This window comes from Rutidosis leptorrhynchoides, chromosome 9 (assembly GCF_046630445.1).
Source record: "Rutidosis leptorrhynchoides isolate AG116_Rl617_1_P2 chromosome 9, CSIRO_AGI_Rlap_v1, whole genome shotgun sequence".
NCBI classification, from domain to species: Eukaryota; Viridiplantae; Streptophyta; class Magnoliopsida; order Asterales; family Asteraceae; genus Rutidosis; species Rutidosis leptorrhynchoides.
The window spans coordinates 285296807-285319366 of NC_092341.1; the positions used below are offsets into that span (position 1 = coordinate 285296807).

The window sequence follows — 22560 nt, forward strand, 5'->3', positions numbered from 1 at the left end:
CCGTTTAGGCCATCTACAATTTTGCTGTTTCCTCTGCATTTAATGCAGCCAATCTGAATCGTCGGTTATCAATTCGAGGGTTTTAAGAGAATTATGTTTTTAGATGATTAAACGCTGATTGTAATCATCAAGATACAAAGGATGTTTAAGATGAAATCAAGATACAAAGGATGTTTAAGATGAAATCAAGTGGCAACTTGAAGAAATGTTTAACTATAGAAGATGTAGCTTATTAACGATCTTTTTAAACCAAAATGTTATAATTTATATTTCCTACTCTTTTAATACTTTTTAATTGTTCAAGTTTAGTAGTCCAATAGTCCAATAGTCCAATATATAATCTTAGAATTTTAAATATTTAAGATCAGAAATATGATGAAGAAATCTTATGTAATTAATTAATTGGTTACTAATCAATTTTATTTTATTCATTATTTTCTCCATTATGCCACTTGTCAAATTTTGACTTGGATTTTGATCGACAGAAACTCGTATATGAAATTGAATTGGGATGAAAGTGGTTATTCTTTGGTGAATGAATACGTATATCTGTGGTTGTATATAGGATAGTACATGATTGTTGAATCGGATTTGAAGAATGTACAGGGTAACATGTTAATGTGAGATCTAATTTTTTTTCTTCTAGGGTATTACCTACCCGTAAAAATATTCTCATCATTAATAATTTGTACAGAAGAATTTTTAATTACGATCTTTATGAAGATATACATACATATATATTTTTTTCAGATGTAATCATGGATTTAATGACTCAATAAGATATTAATCTTATTTGATTTACCATTAGAACGAGAATATATAATCTTTAAGACTTTAGAGATTACATAATCGCCATGTAGAACGAAGATAATCGATGTAGAACAAGATATAGAACGAAGATTATGCTTGAGGTATAAATTGTGATATTGAGGCATGTGGTATTCATGCTACTGGTGTTGGTGGTACTGTTGGTGTCGGTGATGTTGCTGAAGCTGGTAGGTTTTGCACCATGTTTTCCAAATTGATTACTCGAGCGCGAAGCTCGTTGACTTCTTCCATTACTCCAGGATGATTGTCGGTCGGAACGAGTGGGTGAATAAGATCTAGAATGTGAGATAGTATATAATCATGACGAGATACTCTGGAAATGAGAGAGAAAATGGTGTCTCGAATAGGTTCGCCTGTAAGTGCTTCAGGTTCATCGCCAAGAGGGCAATGTGGTGGATGGAAGGGATCACCTTCTTCTTGTTTCCATTGATTAAGTCGACTACGCACCCATCCCCAATTCATCCAGAAGTGAGAGTGGTTCGAGCTGTTTCACGAAGGAGGTAAGAAGGAATAGTAAACGGAAACAGAAGCTGTAGCAACTGCAGCAGGTTCGAGAAAAGAAAAAAAAAAATAGAATAGAAAGAGAAGATGTGCAGTAGCAGAAGAACAACGATGGAAGTTTAATTAGCTGTTCGTGGACCGTTCTTAGATTGCAACAGAATAAGTGGCCTGCAGTAGCAAGTCAACAAGCTTCACTAACTAGTCCAAGTAGATTTTGGTCCAATAACATAAACAAATTTACGGTCCATTAATTAAATATATCGCAGTCCGTTATAGCGATTAACTAAGCCCAACTATAAGTTTCACGGGCTGTTCCTTTTGATATAGCCCGTTAAACCACTCCTTTCCAACCGAGAATAAAAATAAAAATAGTACACCGTAATCTGACGTTATTTGAGTGCAAAATCTTCATTGCCAACTTGTCCACTAGCTTCAATAATTTAGACTGCCACTATTCTTACTTTAGCATATATTAATTATCGATTCTTTGCTTTATGTAACATCACAGTAACATCACTTTTCATACTCCTTTGTTTACAAACAACCGAAATAATTGCGAATAGAAAAAGGGATGCAGCAGTAGTTACATGGTGATTGGAATCTCGTGAATAAACAGAAGTAAAAAGTAGTCAGCTGTAGTGAGTGTATTACGATGGAAACAGAAAAAAAATATATAATTTGAGAGGATGATGGTGGTGGTTAGTGATTTGAAGATGGTGGTGATGATTTATCTTTGATTAGGAACCGACACAAGAACAATCATAGTAGCAACCATATGGGTGTGAGTTTTAAAAGAAACAGAAAAGAATAAGATTTCAGAAGGTGGTTTATTGTTGATTGATCTTACTCGAACAGCAAGGCAGAAAACAGCCGAAGTATTATCAATGTTGGAGGTTCGGTCTTCATGATGAAAACAGAAAAAAAAAAAAATACGACGTTAATACGACGTTAAGATGGTGGTTTGAGTGGTAGGGTGATGGTGGACATGGTTTAAGGTGGTAGTTCGTGTGGTTGTAAAAGAAGTAAAAACTCATTAAGTAGAGGTGTGTGGTTCCATGGTGGTGAACATGGTTGAGTAGGTTTTCCTTCGGTTTTTAAATAGTAACACAGACACAAAATTAGCTGCAACAGCTATGGTTCGATAATGGTTGTTTATGGTTGTGGTGGCGGATAGTTGTCACGGTGGTGTAGTAGTAGAGGCCGGAGGTAGAAGAGGATGGATGAACTATGGGTGGTTCGATTGATCAACGAAAGAGATGATTGATCGTTGGTAGTTTTGAGTTTAGTTCATCAAGTATAAGTATATGTATGTGTGAGCTTTTGATGTGGTTTTGAGCAGAATTGGGTTCGAATAGAAAAGAAATAAATGAAACAAGTAATAGTTGTGGGTCTTCAAGGATGGAGAAGAAGAAGCACCAGTGGTGTGTGGTAGTAACGGGTTCATCAAGAAAAATTTGATGATGGTTCGATTCATATCATAAAGGGGTTGTAAATGGTGACCGGTGATCGTGGTGATAGTTCGATGATGGCGGAAGCAAGAAGCATAGAAGGTGATGAGATGTGGGTGGGTGTTCGGTTGATGAATCTATCTTCCTATATGCATATCACACACACACACACACACACACACACACACACACACACACACATATATATATATATATATATATATATATATATACACACACACACACATAATTACATTTACAGTTCATATATAATAATTAATATATATTGATTAATAATCATATTTAATAATACTCTTGTGTTAATTTGGAGAGTGATATGAAACAGAATCGGATTCAATCAGGCACAGTATTGGAAAAGGATTTCAATGATTTAACAGTGATTCTAATTTAATAATTCAATTCATTATAGATATATTATTCTGCCGACACTTATATTACATCCATTATATCATACTCCGTTGTAAATCAATGGTGGATAAAAGTGTTCAGAAAAATCCTATATTTTCACAATAATTAATTATATTTATTTTGGTCATTATGGTATAAAATTTTCTCAAATAATTATGAAATAAAAATTACATTAATTATTCACTCCCAACCCCAAGTAAAATATAAAAAGTTTTAAAATTTAATAAATAGCTCCTAAATACATTTTTACTAAGTCTATAATTTATAAAACCCATTTTCGGATCACCGTTTATTTTAAAATCACATAAGTTCGTTTCTAACTTGATTAATAACTATCAAAATGACAAACGAGCGCTACGAGCATTTATTAAATAAATTTTAAATCATATATATATATATATATATATATATATATATATATATATATATATATATATATATATATATATATATATATATATATATATATATATATATATATATATATATATATATATATATATATATATATAGTAATATCATATATTATTTTATTTACACAAATGAATTAAATCATATAAGTTTCTATTTCAAATTTATTTATATATTTAAATATATATGTATTATTTACAGATAGTGGTTCGTGAATCGTCGAGAATAGTCGAATGTCAAATGAATTCATAACATAGTTCAAAATTTTTGAGATTCAACCTTACAGACTTTGCTTATCGTGTCGGAAACATATAAATATCAAGTTTAAATTTGGTCGAAAATTTCCGGGTCGTCACAACGCATTCACCACCAAATAATTCATAAGCTGAAAAAACACAAAAAAAGAAAATTAACAGCACACATACATTAGCTGTAACATGACATATTGTACAGCTTCTGCTACAAAAATTGCTTTATGTTAGACTTCATTTGAGAAAACAAATTTTCCAAAATGAGCATACGATGCCGTACTCGATGAAATTGAAATTCGTATATACGACGCCGTACTTGATGAACCCTAATTTGTAATTAAAATAGTTACTGGATCTAATGAAAATGACAACAAAATAGTTGTTGATGACTAACACGATGCAAAAAATCGGCAACAACAAACAAACATTCATGAATCGTTGGAAGATTCATTAAGGACGGTTAAAACAAAATATAAACAGGAAAGTAACTGTCAATCGTAAAAAAGAAAGAAATTAAACAAGGTGGATCGGTGAAGATGGTTCCAGAATCACCCAAAACCCAACCCTAGGCAAATGGAGATATTTAGTGGGGCTACCAAAATGATGAAAATACCCTTACGAATAAAAAATGTCGTGAAAAGTAACGGTTTGAGTTCTATTGATATAATTTATTTACCCCTTACACACTAAAAACTGTGGGAAACATCATCGTTTTAGTTATATCGAATTGTCGTTTTGAGTTTCCGTTCACATTACAATCAGTCCCTCAACTTTCACCATATTTACACAACGACCTCTCAAGTTTACACTTTAAAACTGTGGGAAACATCATCGTTTTAGTTATATCGAATTGTCGTTTTGAGTTTCCGTTCACATTACAATCAGTCCCTCAACTTTCACCATATTTACACAACGACCTCTCAAGTTTACACTTTCTCATGGGTAAAAGGTGTAACTACATAATTTTATTAAAATAAAAGAGACTAATTCCACCCGAATTTATAACGGGCCCTATCTTCTCGCTCGGTGCGAGTTAAATTTTTCAGAGACCTCCGTTCAACTCGAAAAAATCTTGTGAACCTAACGGGACTAACTATACGCGAAACAGACACTTCTCAAAAAAACGCTAAATGCAACGACAACCCGTATCTTCCCGCTCGCCACGAGTTAAATTTTTCGACGGCAGCGTCAGACTCGAAATAATTTTATGAACTAAACGAAACTAACCACGTCCAAAACGGACACTTTTTAAAAAACGCTAAACACAAGGACAACCCGTATCTTTCTGTTCGCCGGGAGTTAAATTTTTCCGACAGCACCGTTAGACTCGGAAAAACTTATTGAACAAAACAAAACTAACTATGTTCGAAACGGATACTTTTTAAAAAACGTTTAACACAACGACATCTAAAACGGTGTTTAACACATGGGTCGTGTTCCCCTCTGTAAATACACAACGCTACGTTAAATATGAATACGCAGGCCGAAAGCCCCCGCCGCAACGGGTGGGCTGGTCCGAACTAATTATAATTATATTATTATGTTCATGTTACCAAGAAGGGGTGATTATTTTTTATTTGCGTTGCTTAACTCGTTATCTAGTGACTATTGTTGACTATCATATGAAAACATCACGTCGCAACTAGTATATTGTGATGGTTATTTACTGGTTAGATTCTTCCCCAGTAATTCAATAGACCAACATATCCAAGGCCCACATTGTTGGGTGTAAACAATTGATCTAAGATAAAATATAGCATAGGTAGTTGTTCACGGATCGCGACAATGTGGTCGAGGATTGCAAGGGTCTTGTCAGAACGCGAAGTGATAATCTGGAACGCAGGAAAATATGTCTAGCTATTGAACATATATTGATCGCGTTTAGAAAGTGTAGATCACGGATCAGAAGGCCTCGCGGATCGCAAGGTAGACCTCACTGTTTGCAAGCCTTGACTTACGTAACAAGTTGTGTCGGATTATGAAATGTTTTCTTTCTTATTATAAGTTGTAACCCTAACCTCATGTAACAGTCTGCAAGAATTGTTAGGGTGCAAATCAAAGTTCCACATCGGTCACGGGACAAAACAAATGTATGTATATAAGTCTAAGGGAAAGTCCCTCTATCACCAATTGGTTTTAAAAAAGGATGGACTCTTGGGCTTACATTGCAGGACATTGTGTTTGGGCTATACGATCCTTACAAATGGTATCAGAGCTAGGTTATAGCCCCGATGTGGTGGACGAGCGCAATGGGCGCACCCCGATCGCACGCAGCGACGTGGCGCACCCTCGATGAGACCAAACGATGAGTGGACCCAGCTATCGTTCGAGGGGACCCTGGCACGATGAGTTGATCCTGGAAGCCGCCGCCTAGATCCGGACTATCGTTGGAGAGGAGGCCCAGATGGACATGGGTTTGAGGGTGTGATGACCCGGAAATTTCCGACCAAATTTAAACTTGATCCTCATATGATTTCAACACGATAAGCAAAGTTTGTTAAGTTAAATCTCAAGAATTTTAAATTGTGTTCATACATTCATTGTCCTTTGACCATTTCCGACGATTCATGAACCGTTAATCGTAAATAGAAAAATATATATATATATATATATATATATATATATATATATATATATATATATATATATATATATATATATATATATATATATATATATATATATATCAGTTTATATAATAAATCAAAATAATATAATATAATACAACTTAATCAATTGACTTAATTATGTAAAATATTAGACAAGATAAAAAGTTGTTATTAGAAATGAAATTATAGATATTTTATGTATAATTATTATAATAATGTAATATATTTAGAATGAATAAATGATTAATATTCAATAAAAATTATTATATATTGTTATATGATTATTGAATATTACATAAGTAGTAATATATTATTAACAAATTAAAATATAGTTGTTATAGTAATATTATTATTATTTTTATTATTATTAATACTAATGTTAATATTAATAATTAATATCAACATTAGTTATATTATTAAAGATATTAGATAGATATGAAAGTTAATGAATTTAATTTGTTATCTTTACAAATATCATTATTACCTTTATTGCTATTATAAATGTAAATATATATATATATAAATATAAATATTAGTGTATATATAATATTTTTAAATAAATAAAAATACACTTAATCAATTAGTATTAAAAATGTAAAATAATAAATAAACTAAATAAATTACTATAATATATATATATATATATATATATATATATATATATATATATATATATATATATACACACACACATATATATATATACATATACATATATATATACATATATATATACATATATATATACATATATATATATATATACATATATATATATATATATATATGTATATATTATTAACTGTGATCTATATATATGAAGTCTATAAGTAATTATTGTATTGTATAGAGATTAAATATTCAAAACATATTATTATATATATATATGTAGATATGTCTATAATAAAAAGGATATATGTAATAATAATTTCAAGTTTAAAACTAGTGTGTTATCAATGTTATTAATATCTCCTTCATATTTTTTACATTAATATTAACATTATAAATTGAATTACTAATATTATTATAACATATTATATATAAATATGAAAGATGAAATAGGTAACTTGTTATATCAAAAATTTTACTTGTATTACCACTAGATATTATATTCATTAAAAATCATTATTATTAATATTATCATTAATAATATTATCTTTATCATTTTAAAATTTTTATTATTATTAATTATTAATGTTATTATTATTATTATTATTAATAAAATTATTGTATTATTAATATTATTGGAATCATTATTATTTCTATTACCATTAACAAAATATTATTATTATTAATTATTACTTGTATTATTATTATTTACTAATAATATAATTATTATATTAGTTATTAATATTAATTATATAAAAACAATAAATTCGTACGAATTGTTACAGGTTACAATCACACTTTATCATAATTTGTTTTTGGTCTGTACTATGGTACGATTCAGGTCCAATAAGTCACAACAACATCCAAAGTCTGTTAGAAATCGCTATCCAATTGTTATTTTATTTTTTTTTTCTTCTGTTTTTGACAGTATAATATGTCGACCAACAATCCATATGTAAGCTAATCAACTTCAGTGTTATTCAACAAGTACGACCTCCTATCATCCATTAAAATTTATACATTTCAATCAATTGCTTTCACATAGGCGAATTTAATCAGAAAAATCAAATCAAAGTTCCAGAAACAGTCCCGGTACTCTGATTTTCAATTTTTTTTTTGCCAAATATCGAATTTGAGATTTATTTTAAAATCTATTAATGCAGTACTGTTAGTAATCCCTTATGAAAACTAACTGCAAAAGTTCAAATCCCAATTTTACCTATTAAGTAAAAATTTTCGAGTCTAAGTTCATGTTCTAAAAAGTCAACATTTGTTCTTCATATAAATTCGAAGTTTCTGTTGCAACCTGAGTTGAATTGATAATTTTTATAGCTTCTAATGATGATTTGAAACATTTTTCATACGGCAATCGTGGTCTCTAACAGCCTCTATAATCGAGTTTAATTTCGAGTTCATAAACGAGTTAAAGGGCCTATTACAGCTTTTCTTTATATATATATATATATATATATATATATATATATATATATATATATATATATATATATATATATATTTTCTCGATTTTAATTAATTTCAAACCCAGTCAGTTGGTTTCTGTTTCAGTTTAGCCAATTGGTTTCTGTTTCATATTTGGTTTTGGTCGATTGGATTAGAGAAGAAGAAGAAAGGGAAACAGGAATGTACGGTTTATATATATACGGGTTAATATAAATATCAGAAAAACTGAATTAGTGCAATGGTTTAGAGGGTGTTCGGGTTTACGTGAGGTCGCGGGTTCGAGCCCAGCTTGGGTCATATCTTTTTATGAAAGGCTTATGAGGTAGTTTTATTTTTATCTATTATTTATTGTTATTATTATTATGATTATTATTATTGCTATTTTTTTTATTAGAATTAGAATTTGTATCATTATTATTATTATGAATTTGATTATTATTATTAATATGATTATTATTACTATGATTATTATTATTGTTATTACTATTGTTGTAGTTATTATTATTAATATTATCATACTCATAAGTATTAAAAGTATTATTATTATTATTAACATTATTAATGTATTTATTATTATTATAAATTTTGTCAATTAAGTATTAGTTATCATTATTATTATTATTAATATTCTAATTAATGCTATTATTAGTGATTGATATTTGTACGAATATTATGGTTACTACTATTATTATTACTAAAATAAGTATTAGTTACCATTTATTATTTATCATAATTAAAATTACAAATATGATTATTATTAGTATGAAAATTATACGAATTATTATTATTTTCGTATATATTAATATTAGTATCTTTCTATAAATAATAGAACTATTAATATTAACATAAGTTGTATTAATTGTATTATCACAGGTATTATTATTATTATGTAATTACTAAAATCAATAACATAGCTATCATTAACTGTAAAAATTAATATTTTACAATTATAATTATTAACATCATTATAATTATCATTAAGTATTATAATTACTATCATTTCTACCACTACTAATATTATTTTGGTTTTATTATAACTACTATTATTAATAAGCAAATATATATGTTAAAAAATATATTTAATACATATGACATAACGAAAAGTAATAACAAAATGAATATATGAAACATATATATTATTAAAAGTATATAACTAATAAATTTATATATATATTGTACGGTTACAACTATGTATATTAATAAATATACAACTGATATAGGTTCGTGAATCCGAGGCCAACCCTGTATTATTCAGTTGTTAAATGTCGTCACATGTATTTTTACTATAAAATACAGTATGGTGAGTTTCATTTGCCCCTTTTGCTCTTTACATTTTTGGGCTGAGAATACATGCAAATGCTTTATTAACTGTTTTACAATATTTATAAGCGTGAGTTTCATTTGCTCCCTTTTTAAATGCTTTTGCAATATATATTTTTGGGACTGAGAATACATGCGCTGCTTTTATAAATGTTTGACGAAATAGACACAAGTTATCGAAACTACATTCTATGGTTGAATTATCGAAATCGAATATGCCCCTTTTTATTAAGTCTGGTAATCTAAGAATTAGGGAACAGACACCCTAATTGACGCGAACTCTAAAGATAGATCTATCGGGCCCAACAAGCCCCATCCAAAGTACCGGATGCTTTAGCACTTCAAAATTTATATCATGTCCGAAGGAGGATCCCGGAATGATGGGGATATTCTTATATGCATATTGTGAATGTCAGTTACCAAGTGTTCAATCCATATGAATGATATTTTTGTCTCTATGCATGGGACGTATGTTTATGAGAAATGGAAATATGAAATCTTGTGGTCTATTAAAATTATGAAATGATTATTTATGTTAAACTAATGAACTCACCAACCTTTTGGTTGACACTTGAAAGCATGTTTATTCTCAGGTTTGAAAGAAATCTTCCGCTGTGCATTAGCTCATTTTAAAGATATTACTTGGAGTCATTCATGACATATTTCAAAAGACGTTGCATTTGAGTCGTTGAAGTTCATTAGAGATTATTATTAAGTAAATGACAGATTAGGTCATTTATAGTTTGGATATTATGAAATGGTATGCATACCTGTCAACTTTCGATGTAATGAAAGTTTGTCTTTTAAAAATGAATGCAATGTTTATAAAATGTATCATTTAGAGGTCAAGTACCTCACGATGTAATCAACTATTATGAATCGTTTATAATCAATATGGATTCGTCCGGATGGATTAGGACGGGGCGTTTAAGTTGGTATCAGAGCGGTGGTCTTAGCGAACCATGTATGCATTAGTGTGTCTAATAGGTAGTTGTTAGGATGCATTAGTGAAGTCTGGACTTCGACCTAGTAGTTGTTAGGTTATATTAATGAGTCTGGACTTGAACCTGGTCTGCATGTCAAAAGTTTTGTTTATCATTTTTGTCGAAAATTACCTGCTTATCACCTTAAGTCTAAACGCGCCTTACTGCATTCATTGCATGAATAGTGTATAGACAAAATTCATATCTTAGCATATCTGCTAATCCATATCTTAGCGTATCTGTTACCATAAACTATGCCTGATATATTTCGTAAATTCCTCCATAATCTACGAAATCTTTTGTTCTATATCTATAGATATTCTATGTAATTAGAATATCATCCGATATCCGAAAATTATTTCATATCGAAAAATCCTTTATTCAATCGTACGCAATGGAACTCACAACTAGTCAAGTCCCTCAGATTCCGATATGGAGTCCCACTCCAACTCTGAAAGCAGCGTCACCAGAATGAATCAATCAATTAGTCATCCCCAATTCATCTGATGAGTTCGTAGTCGGCTTAATCAATGGAGACGAGAAGAAGACGATACTTTCCACCAACCAAATTCACCTTTTGGCGAAGAACCTGAAACACTTACCAGTGAACCTATTAGAAACACCATTTTCACCCTCATTTTTCCGAATATCTCGCTATCATTATATATTATCTCAAATTCAAAACCTAATTCACTCGCTCGTTCCTACTAACAATCATCCCGGAGTAATAAGTCAACGAGCTTCGCACCCGAGTTGTAGCCTGGAAAAATATGGTGCAAAATCTACCAGCTTCAGCAACATCACCGGCACCAACAGTACCATCAATAACAGCACAAGTACCATCAACAATCCATGCCTCAACATCTCATCCTGTACCTCGAGTATAATTAGCATTCTACATATCATTCTACATCAACTATCTTCGTCCTTCACGGTGACTATGTAATCTCTAATGTTTTAGAGATTATGTACTCTAGTTCTAGCCGTAAATCTGATGAGTTTAATATCACATTGACTCATTAAATCCATAATTACGTCTGAAGGAAATATATATGTATATATGTTTTCATAAAGATTGTAATTAAAATTTTTATTGTACAAACTGTTAATGGTGAAAATATTTTAACGGGTAGGTAATACCCGAGGAATCTATAGATTTCGCATTAAAAAGTTATATCGTACATTCTTCGAATCTGATTCAACAGTCATTTACTATCCTATTTACACTCACCGATATACGTGTCTGTTCACCACAGAATAACTATATTCATCCAATTTCATATTGAGATTTTGATTTATCAGAATCCAACAAGTGGCATAATGAAGAAAACATTTGACAACATAAAATTTGTTAGAAACAAACAAATTAACTATGAGAAATTTTGTTAAGAATCCACGCTAACTGTTCCTAGCTAATTGTTCCTAGCTAACTGATTACATTTTATTTATCGCAATTTAATTATCGCAATTTAATTCTCGCAATTTTATCATCATTTAATTTCTGTTATTTACTTTACGCACTTTATTTATCATTATTTAATTTCTGTTATTTATTTTACGCACTTTAAATATCGGGACACGTATACAAAGTTTTGACATATCATATCGACGCATGTATATATATTATTGGGAATAACCATAGACACTCTATATACAGTAATGGTCGAGTTCTCTATACAGGGTTGAGGTTGATTCTACAATAATATATATAATTTGAGTTGTGATCGAGTCTGAGACATGTACACGGGTCACGATATGTATTAATTAATTCGAATATTATATATTAAATTATATATGGATTATTGGACTGTCAACTGTGGACTATCAACCGTGGACTAAAAACATTGGACAATTAAAATGAATTAAAATATTGATTATAACCTATGAAATTAAACAATTCTTCAAGTTGCCACTTGATTTCATCTTAAACCTCAATTGTATCTTGACGATTACAATTTGCATTCAAACCTTTCATGATTCTTGAAAACACCTCAATCGAGAGGATGAACCAACCACACTTCATCTACAGAAAGAAAAGATCGATGCGTATAGTTATACACCTGAAAACTCTCGAAAACTGAATAAACGTTTAACGCGTAGCTGTGCTAATTCCTTTAGCGTTATTATTACCGAAAATAACTTTGCAATCTTTTTCCAAATTAGCCAATTTTGTCACAGCTCCAACAAGTCAACTTCGATTTTACGTTTGAAACAATCTTATTATAACCTTGATATTTATGTGTGCTCTTTTATTGTTACCGGGGAACTTTTTATATTCCATCATATTACCAGCAGATGTACCAGCAACCTTGTCGCTCCTTAGTTTAAATCCCTCCAACAAATCACTGTATTTATCTATTGAAGTCTCGTCATGTACTCATTCGCATTTTGTAACAAGAATTGCCATACCAATTACCGGGAATTAGCAAATCTGTATTGTGAGTCTCGCAACGTTTCCACATCAACAGTTATATGTATCCATATAACATTTATCTCTTAGAACTATGATCTTCCATTCTAAAATTCTGAAAAGCACCCAGTCTGCAAATTTATACTCTGAATTTTAAAAAGTTGAATGAAGCAACAAAAAAAAAAAAAACTGTAGACAACCTCAGCAGCCAAAAGTTGATGATAAAGAATTGTATGTTGGCAAAGCTCAGAAAAAGTTTGAAACTGAAAAACAGATTGAGCAAACTATGAAGGAGACTCTGAGCAAATCACAAGGACTAAACTTGTACATAAAGAACCCTGATGATTCTGTTTCTGATGAAATCTTTAGCGAATATCTTATTCCTTATTTATTCTAAATCCTTGCGAAAGGATTTTCTTCATCAACCTTCGATCTTAGAAATTCTGGAAATATCATCATAAATATCTTCGATATTTCTGAGGATATTTTCATAACTATTCTTATCTGAAATCATTAATCTCTTCGTGCTATCAGTGTTACATCATATAGAAACTGTTAGTTTCTATATTCTGTAAACTTTCGAGCTTAAAATATGAATGTTATTGAAGTAATGTTGGGAACTGAAGCATGAGTTAGTATAATATAATGACACTTGATCAACGTGATTATATTACAGTAATTCATGCTGAGTTTCTAATGGAACGTGATGATTCACAGAACATACCGTCATCATGTGCCATTTACACGACTCTTACATTCTAACCAATCTCCAAACATATTAAGAACATAACTTCTTGATAAGTTCTATCTTTTCGGATGTTCTGGTAATTTGACAAATCAAGATCGTGCCATTACGATTTTCTTCTTAGAACATTAACTATGTTCATCCAAAACTTCATACTTACGAATTCTGGACCATTACTCGCTTTACTAGAGATCAAGAGGAGAATAAAAAGGCAAAGAGATTTGAAATATAAGGGAAGATATAAAACCCAACAACAACTCAGAAATTACAAACCGTGTATATCAATACGTATTGCAACGAAAAGACACAGGAAAATTAACAACACTATAACCCCAAGGTAATAGTAGAAGTAAATAAAATCCTCCGGTGATAAATGAAAGAGAAGAATGACAGATATGAAGGTTAGAAGTATATCAAGGATCAGAATGGGATGAAGCATATTGACAAATGTTTTAAAGTATGAATTGAGGAGAAAGAATATAAGGTGTGAGTTTTAAGGAAACGACGGGGTGGATTTATAGTGAAATATCCGACAGAGCAATCGAAACAGATTATCGCATTTAATCAAAGAAGATCCTGATTTCCTAAATCACCGAAGAACCAAATCTTATCACGAAGATTTTCTCCAAATCCCTTGAACTCTGGAGATCAACCATATCTACGTTAAAAGATATGACGAAACATTATTTTCTCATTTCACTCTTTGGTGATAGCTTCACTCGTACTCTTCACAAAATCAAATGGTTTTATCCATATTAATCGATGATGATAAAACTCTATGTATCAGCTTATATTCGTCATAATAACATTCTTACTGTTAGCCATGACGACCTCTATCAAATTTCGGGACGAAATTTCTTTAACGGGTAGGTACTGTGATGACCCGAAAATTTTCGACCAAATTTAAACTTGATCCTCATATGATTTCAACACGATAAGCAAAGTTTGTTAAGTTAAATCTCAAGAATTTTAAATTGTGTTCATACATTCATTGTCCTTTGACCATTTCCGACGATTCATGAACCGTTAATCGTAAATAGAAATATATATATATATATATATATATATATATATATATATATATATACACACACACACACACAAATATCAGTTTATATAATAAATCAAAATAATATAATATAATACAACTTAATCAATTGACTTAATTATGTAAAATATTATACAAGATAAAAAGTTGTTATTAGAAATGAAATTATAGATATTTTATGTATAATTATTATAATAATGTAATATATTTAGAATGAATAAATGATTAATATTCAATAAAAATTATTATATATTGTTATATGATTATTGAATATTATATAAGTAGTAATATATTATTAACAAATTAAAATATAGTTGTTATAGTAATATTATTATTATTTTTATTATTATTAATACTAATGTTAATATTAATAATTAATATCAACATTAGTTATATTATTAAAGATATTAGATAGATATGAAAGTTAATGAATTTAATTTGTTATCTTTACAAATATCATTATTACCTTTATTGCTATTATAAATATAAATATATATATAAATATAAATATTAGTGTATATATAATATTTTTAAATAAATAAAAATACACTTAATCAATTAGTATTAAAAATGTAAAATAATAAATAAACTAAATGAATTACTATAATATATATATATATATATATATATATATATATATATATATATATATATATATATATATATATATATATATATATATATATATATATATATATATATATATATATATATATATATTATTAACTGTGATCTATATATATGAAGTCTATAAGTAATTATTGTATTGTATAAAGATTAAATATTCAAAAACATATTATTATATATATATATATATATATATATGTAGATATGTCTATAATAAAAAGGATATATGTAATAATAATTTCAAGTTTAAAACTAGTGTGTTATCAATGTTATTAATATCTCCCTCATATTTTTTTTACATTAATATTAACATTATAAATTGTATTACTAATATTATTATAACATATTATATATAAATATGAAAGATGAAATAGGTAACTTGTTATATCAAAATTTTTACGTGTATTACCACTAGATATTATATTCATTAAAAATCATTGTTATTAATATTATCATTAATAATATTATCTTTATCATTTTAAAATTTTTATTATTATTAATTATTAATGATATTATTATTATTATTAATAAAATTATTATATTATTAATATTATTGGAATCATTATAATTTCTATTACCATTAACAAAATATTATTATTAATTATTACTTGTATTATTATTATTTACTAATAATATAATTATTATATTAGTTATTAATATTAATTATATAAAAACAATAAATTCATACGAATTGTTACAGGTTACAATCACACTTTATCATAATTTGTTTTTGGTCTATACTATGGTACGATTCAGGTCCAATAAGTCACAACAACATCCAAAGTCTGTTAGAAATCGCTATCCAATTGTTATTTTATTTTTTTTCTTCTGTTTTTGACAGTATAATATGTCGACCTGCAATCCATATGTAAGCTAATCAACTTCAGTGTTATTCAACAAGTACGACCTCCTATCATCCATTAAAATTTATACATTTCAATCAATTGCTTTCACATAGGCGAATTTAATCAGAAAAATCAAATCAAAGTTCCAGAAACAGTCCCGGTACTCTGATTTTCAATTTTTTTTTGCCAAATATCGAATTTGAGATTTATTTTAAAATCTATTAATGCAGTACTGTTAGTAATCCCGTATGAAAACTAACTGCAAAAGTTCAAATCCCAATTTTACCTATTGAGTAAAAATTTTCGAGTCAAAGTTCATGTTCTAAAAAGTCAACATTTGTTCTTCATATAAATTCGAAGTTTCTGTTGCAACCTGAGTTGAATTGATAATTTTTATAGCTTCTAATGATGATTTGAAACATTTTTCATGAAGCAATCGCGGTATCTAACAGCCTCTATAATCGAGTTTAATTTCGAGTTCATAAACGAGTTAAAGGGCCTGTTACAGCTTTTATATATATATATATATATATATATATATATATATATATATATATATATTTTCTCGATTTTAATTAATTTCAAACCCAGTCAGTTGGTTTCTGTTTCAGTTTAGCCAATTGGTTTCTGTTTCATATTTGGTTTTGGTCGATTGGATTAGAGAAGAAGAAGAAAGGGAAACAGGAATGTACGGTTTATATATATACAGGTTAATATAAATATCAGAAAAACTGAATTAGTGCAATGGTTTAGAGGGTGTTCGGGTTTACGTGAGGTCGCGGGTTCGAGCCCAGCTTGGGTCATATCTTTTTATGAAAGGCTTATGAGGTAGTTTTATTTTTATCTATTATTTATTGTTATTATTATTATGATTATTATTATTGCTATTTTTTTTATTAGAATTATAATTTGTATCATTATTATTATTATTATGAATTTGATTATTATTAATATGATTATTATTACTATGATTATTATTATTGTTATTACTATTGTTGTAGTTATTATTATTAATATTATCATACTCATAAGTATTAAAAGTATTATTATTATTATTATTATTATTATTAACATTATTAATGTATTTATTATTATTATAAATTTTGTCAATTAAGTATTAGTTATCATTATTATTATTATTATTATTATTATTATTATTATTATTATTATTATTATTATTATTAATATTCTAATTAATGCTATTATTAGTGATTGATATTTGTACGAATATTATGGTTACTACTATTATTATTACTAAAATAAGTATTAGTTACCATTTATTATTTATCATAATTAAAATTACAAATATGATTATTATTAGTATGAAAATAATACGAATTATTATTATTTTCGTATATATTAATATTAGTATCTTTCTATAAATAATAGAACTATTAATATTAACATAAGTTGTATTAATTGTATTATCACAGGTATTATTATTATTATGTAATTACTAAAATCAGTAACATAGCTATCATTAACTGTAAAAATTAATATTTTACAATTATAATTATTAACATCATTATAATTATCATTAAGTATTATAATTACTATCATTTCTACCACTACTAATATTATTTTGGTTTTATTATAACTACTATTATTAATAAACAAATATATATGTTAAAAATATATTTAATACATATGACATAACGAAAAGTAATAACAAAATGAATATATGAAACATATATATTATTAAAAGTATATAACTAATAAATTTATATATATATATTGTACGGTTACAACTATGTATATTAATAAATATACAACTGATATAGGTTCGTGAATCCGAGGCCAACCCTGTATTATTCAGTTGTTAAATATCGTCACATGTATTTTTACTACAAAATACAGTATGGTGAGTTTCATTTGCCCCTTTTGCTCTTTACATTTTTGGGCTGAGAATACATGCAAATGCTTTATTAACTGTTTTACAATATTTATATGCGTAAGTTTCATTTGCTCCCCTTTTAAATGCTTTTGCAATATATATTTTTGGGACTGAGAATACATGCGCTGCTTTTATAAATGTTTGACGAAATAGATACAAGTAATCGAAACTACATTCTATGGTTGAATTATCGAAATCGAATATGCCCCTTTTTATTAAGTCTGGTAATCTAAGAATTAGGGAACAGATACCCTAATTGACGCGAACTCTAAAGATAGATCTATCGGGCCCAACAAGCCCCATCCAAAGTACCGGATGCTTTAGTACTTCGAAATTTATATCATGTCCGAAGGAGGATCCCGAAATGATGGGGATATTCTTATATGCATATTGTGAATGTCGGTTACTAGGTGTTCAATCCATATGAATGATATTTTTGTCTCTATGCATGGGACGTATGTTTATGAGAAATGGAAATATGAAATCTTGTGGTCTATTAAAATTATGAAATAATTATTTATGTTAAACTAATGAACTCACCAACCTTTTGGTTGACACTTGAAAGCATGTTTATTCTCAGGTTTGAAAGAAATCTTCCGCTGTGCATTAGCTCATTTTAAAGATATTACTTGGAGTCATTCATGACATATTTCAAAAGACGTTGCATTCGAGTCGTTGAAGTTTATTAGAGATTATTATTAAGTAAATGACAGATTAGGTCATTTATAGTTTGGATATTATGAAATGGTATGCATACCTGTCAACTTTCGATGTAATGAAAGTTTGTATTTTAAAAACGAATGCAATGTTTATAAAATGTATCATTTAGAGGTCAAGTACCTCGCGATGTAATCAACTATTATGAATCGTTTATAATCAATATGGACTTCGTCCGGATGAATTAGGACGGGGCGTTTCAGAGGGGAGGTTTGTTAGGGTGCAAACCAAAGTCTCACATCGGTCATGGGACAAAACAAATGTATGTATATAAGTCTAAGGGAAAGTCCCTCTATCACCAATTGGTTTTAGAAAAGGATGGACTCTTGGGCTTATATTGCAGGACATTGTGTTTGGGCTATACGATCCTTACAAGAATAATATAAGAAAATCTTCGGTTTGCGCCCGTAGACTAAACGTCTTTTTATGTTTGGTGTTGGGATATAAACACGTTAAATCTTTTTATTATTAACTTTTTATTTATCGGTTGTGCTTTAATTATTGTTGTTTTATTTATCGTCTGTAGCCTACCAACCGGTTTTTCTGCCAAAAGGCATGACTGTTTTATAACAGTTTTTCCCGCCTTGTATCCCTTCAATTTTAACTGCCGAACTTATATTTCGGTTTTGGCATACTTGCTTTCACATATACGAAAATATACAGAAAACACATCTCTGACATACACTTAGATTTGAATCTTCATGCCTGAAATCAAATCTTGTTCTTGTCTTATCCCGAATTAGAATTTCGTGATACCTAAGGCTTGTAGGGTCGAAATACTTAATCGAGAAAGTGTTTATACGATTCAAGAATCAATCGAATTATCAACCACAATCCTATTTTCTAACAGAGTACACAAATCTTAACACACATAATTATAGTTATTAGCTATGTAAGAATATTTGGTGAACATAAATGAATCAGAAGAGGTTCAGATGAAATTAAATTGTAAATTTATATACAAAATATGTTTAAAAAAATAAAAAAAAATGACACACTTTTAGTTCAGTCTTGTTCCTATCGCTTTTTTTTTAGCATTCATGGAGTATATTACTTATTTAATATAACATATATTCTAAATGTTTGTGTAATCACAGGTGCTTATTTTATGGTATACGAATCTGTTCCGTCCAAAAGTTTTCTTTGATCATGTCATCAAAATTGGTTACTTTATTCTTTTAGTTTATACCTTCAATCGAAAATTGAAATGTGATTAAAGGGCATGTACAAAACTCAAAAACCAAATTATTCAACATCATCAACACAGAATCACAATATTTATTACAATTTCATAAACAAGTTTTATCAACAAGTTACAGTTCAAACAACCAAAATAAGCCAAACCCAACAAAACAGAACAAAAAACCTAAACATAACTACACTACACAACGATGTCGCAACGAATGTGCCTAAGAAGCACAGGAACCACGACATCAGGTGAGCTCAACTGTGGCAAGTGACCATCGGTCGACATCACCTCAACAATCGACTCACCACCCAGATTTTGGTGAAGGTATTCAGAAACCACAACAGGAACCGCTAAATCCTTCATGCTTTGAATAATATGACATGGAACTACAACATGACACAAAAGATGTCGCATATCACTTTGAAATATGGTTTGTGCAATGCTTAAGGCTATGTCCGGTCTCATATTGAAAAGTGTTCGACTAAATTCCTGAACTGCTACAGACTCCATATCGCCGCCAACAGCTAATGGTGCGAAATGAGAACACCATGCTTTGAAATTTGATTCGAGTGCTTGGAATAGTTGGTCCAAATCTTCTTGCTCGAACCCACCAAAGTAATCCACATCGTTCAAATACCTTAAAACAAATAATGTAGGGTTGATTATTTATTTATATTACAATTAATTAAGATGCCTCATAAGAAACATCAACAAAATACTAACGTTTTTTACTGCAATTAAAAATGTTTTTACATAATATAATAGTATATAATATAATATAATATACAATATATTATATATACCAGATCTCCTACTAATCACTTATATACACTTAAAATATGAATTCAGATTATGAATAACAATACATTTATGTGTCTGTTATTTGGTTTTAACACTTAAAGACAGATTAATCACCCAGGCTAGACAAAAAAAACATCAATTAGCAAGCAGTTGATTAAGCTAAACTAATTAAGTAAAGTGTTAATTACTTGTATCTAATTAGTATTAGTACAGAGTAGTATGTAATTTGACTAATTTCTCGCTAAAAAGGGAATTTTAATATAAATTAGAAACGATTAATATTAATAAATAAAATAATCTACTCCGTAGTTTTTACCAAAATGAGATATTTTTATTATTTTAATTACAACCGATTACTATGTTAAATGTTAAACAGTGTTAATCAACAATAAATTAATTAATTACACCTACCAAACAGAAACATATTTCAATGTTTGTCAACCTAATCCTTACGTAATCACCTTGTTAATCACGAAAACATTTTTTAACCTCTCATAAAAAGTCAACTTAAACCACCACATATATTAATCACACAATTGGATCATAAATCATGTACGGAGTAAAATAAAACACAAAACCTCGGTGAAGCAGAAATCATCAAGATTTTCGAAAACAGATCAGGACGAGTGATCGAAGCAACGGCCCCGATCATAGCTGAAACGGAGTGGCCCACAAATATACAAGAAGAGACTTGAAGTTCTTCTAAAATGCCAATCACATCGTACGCAAAACCTTCTAGTGTCGAATACCTATCAAAGTCAAAGTATTCGGGATTTGTCGTACCAGCACCCATGTTATCAAACAAAACAACCTTGTAACTATTATCTTCCACAAGATGTGGTACAAGATGTTTCCATACTGATTGGTCCGTACCGAACCCATGGGCTAGAATTATTGTTTGTGCTCCCGAACCTAAGATTTTAACATTGTGAGCTTGTTCAACAACACCCATGTTGGTGACTGACTGACTGATTGTTTGGTTTGGGTGTTTGTGTTGTGTGGTTTCAAAGTGTGAAAGGTGTGTGGTTTTTTTGTTTAATGAAGGGGTGGTGATCATAACCACATGAATTGGTTTTTTGTATTTTTTGATACTTTTTTTTTTATATTTTATTTTTGGGTTTGATAAGAATAAGAATCTTGGGGAGTTTGAATGTGCGAATGGATGTATGAAAGATTATGTGGAGGTGATTGATCTGACGGTTGATATTGGTTTGGTCAAAGATGAGTTATGTGGGTTGCTAACTACCACGAAAAGATTGGGACAGCTTGGGTGTCTTTTTAGTTTGTTCCGGAAAGAGTTGTTTTCAAATTTAATGTTTATGTTTATGTTAAAAATGGTTAGGAATTACTATTATATGGTGATGGTGTTTAGAATTTCAATATCTCAATAATTCATTCAGTTTTTCATATATCTTGAAAGATGTAAATATGTTA

General features: G+C 29.0%; 1 protein-coding gene across 1 annotated transcript; it reads right to left on the reverse strand.

The window, feature by feature from the left end:
* Nucleotides 1–20394: 20394 nt before the first annotated feature.
* On the reverse strand, nt 20395–22216 carry LOC139866230 (karrikin insensitive 2 receptor CA). Its single transcript, XM_071854395.1, has 2 exons — nt 21705–22216; nt 20395–20962 (listed from the first exon to the last, which is right to left on the reverse strand). The coding sequence occupies exons 1-2, from the start codon at nt 22181–22183 to the stop codon at nt 20518–20520; spliced, it is 924 nt and encodes a 307-aa protein (XP_071710496.1). The 5' UTR covers nt 22184–22216; the 3' UTR covers nt 20395–20517.
* Between the last annotated feature and the right edge of the window lie 344 nt (nt 22217–22560).

Bases quoted from the DNA above. Each gene is read 5' to 3' on its own strand.
- LOC139866230 (XM_071854395.1), bottom strand. From the start codon at position 22,183: ATGATCACCACCCCTTCATTAAACAAAAAAACCACACACCTTTCACAC. The intron at 20,963-21,704 runs GTTTTGTGTTTT...ATTTGTTTTAAG, and splicing joins ATGATTTCTGCTTCACCGAG to GTATTTGAACGATGTGGATT.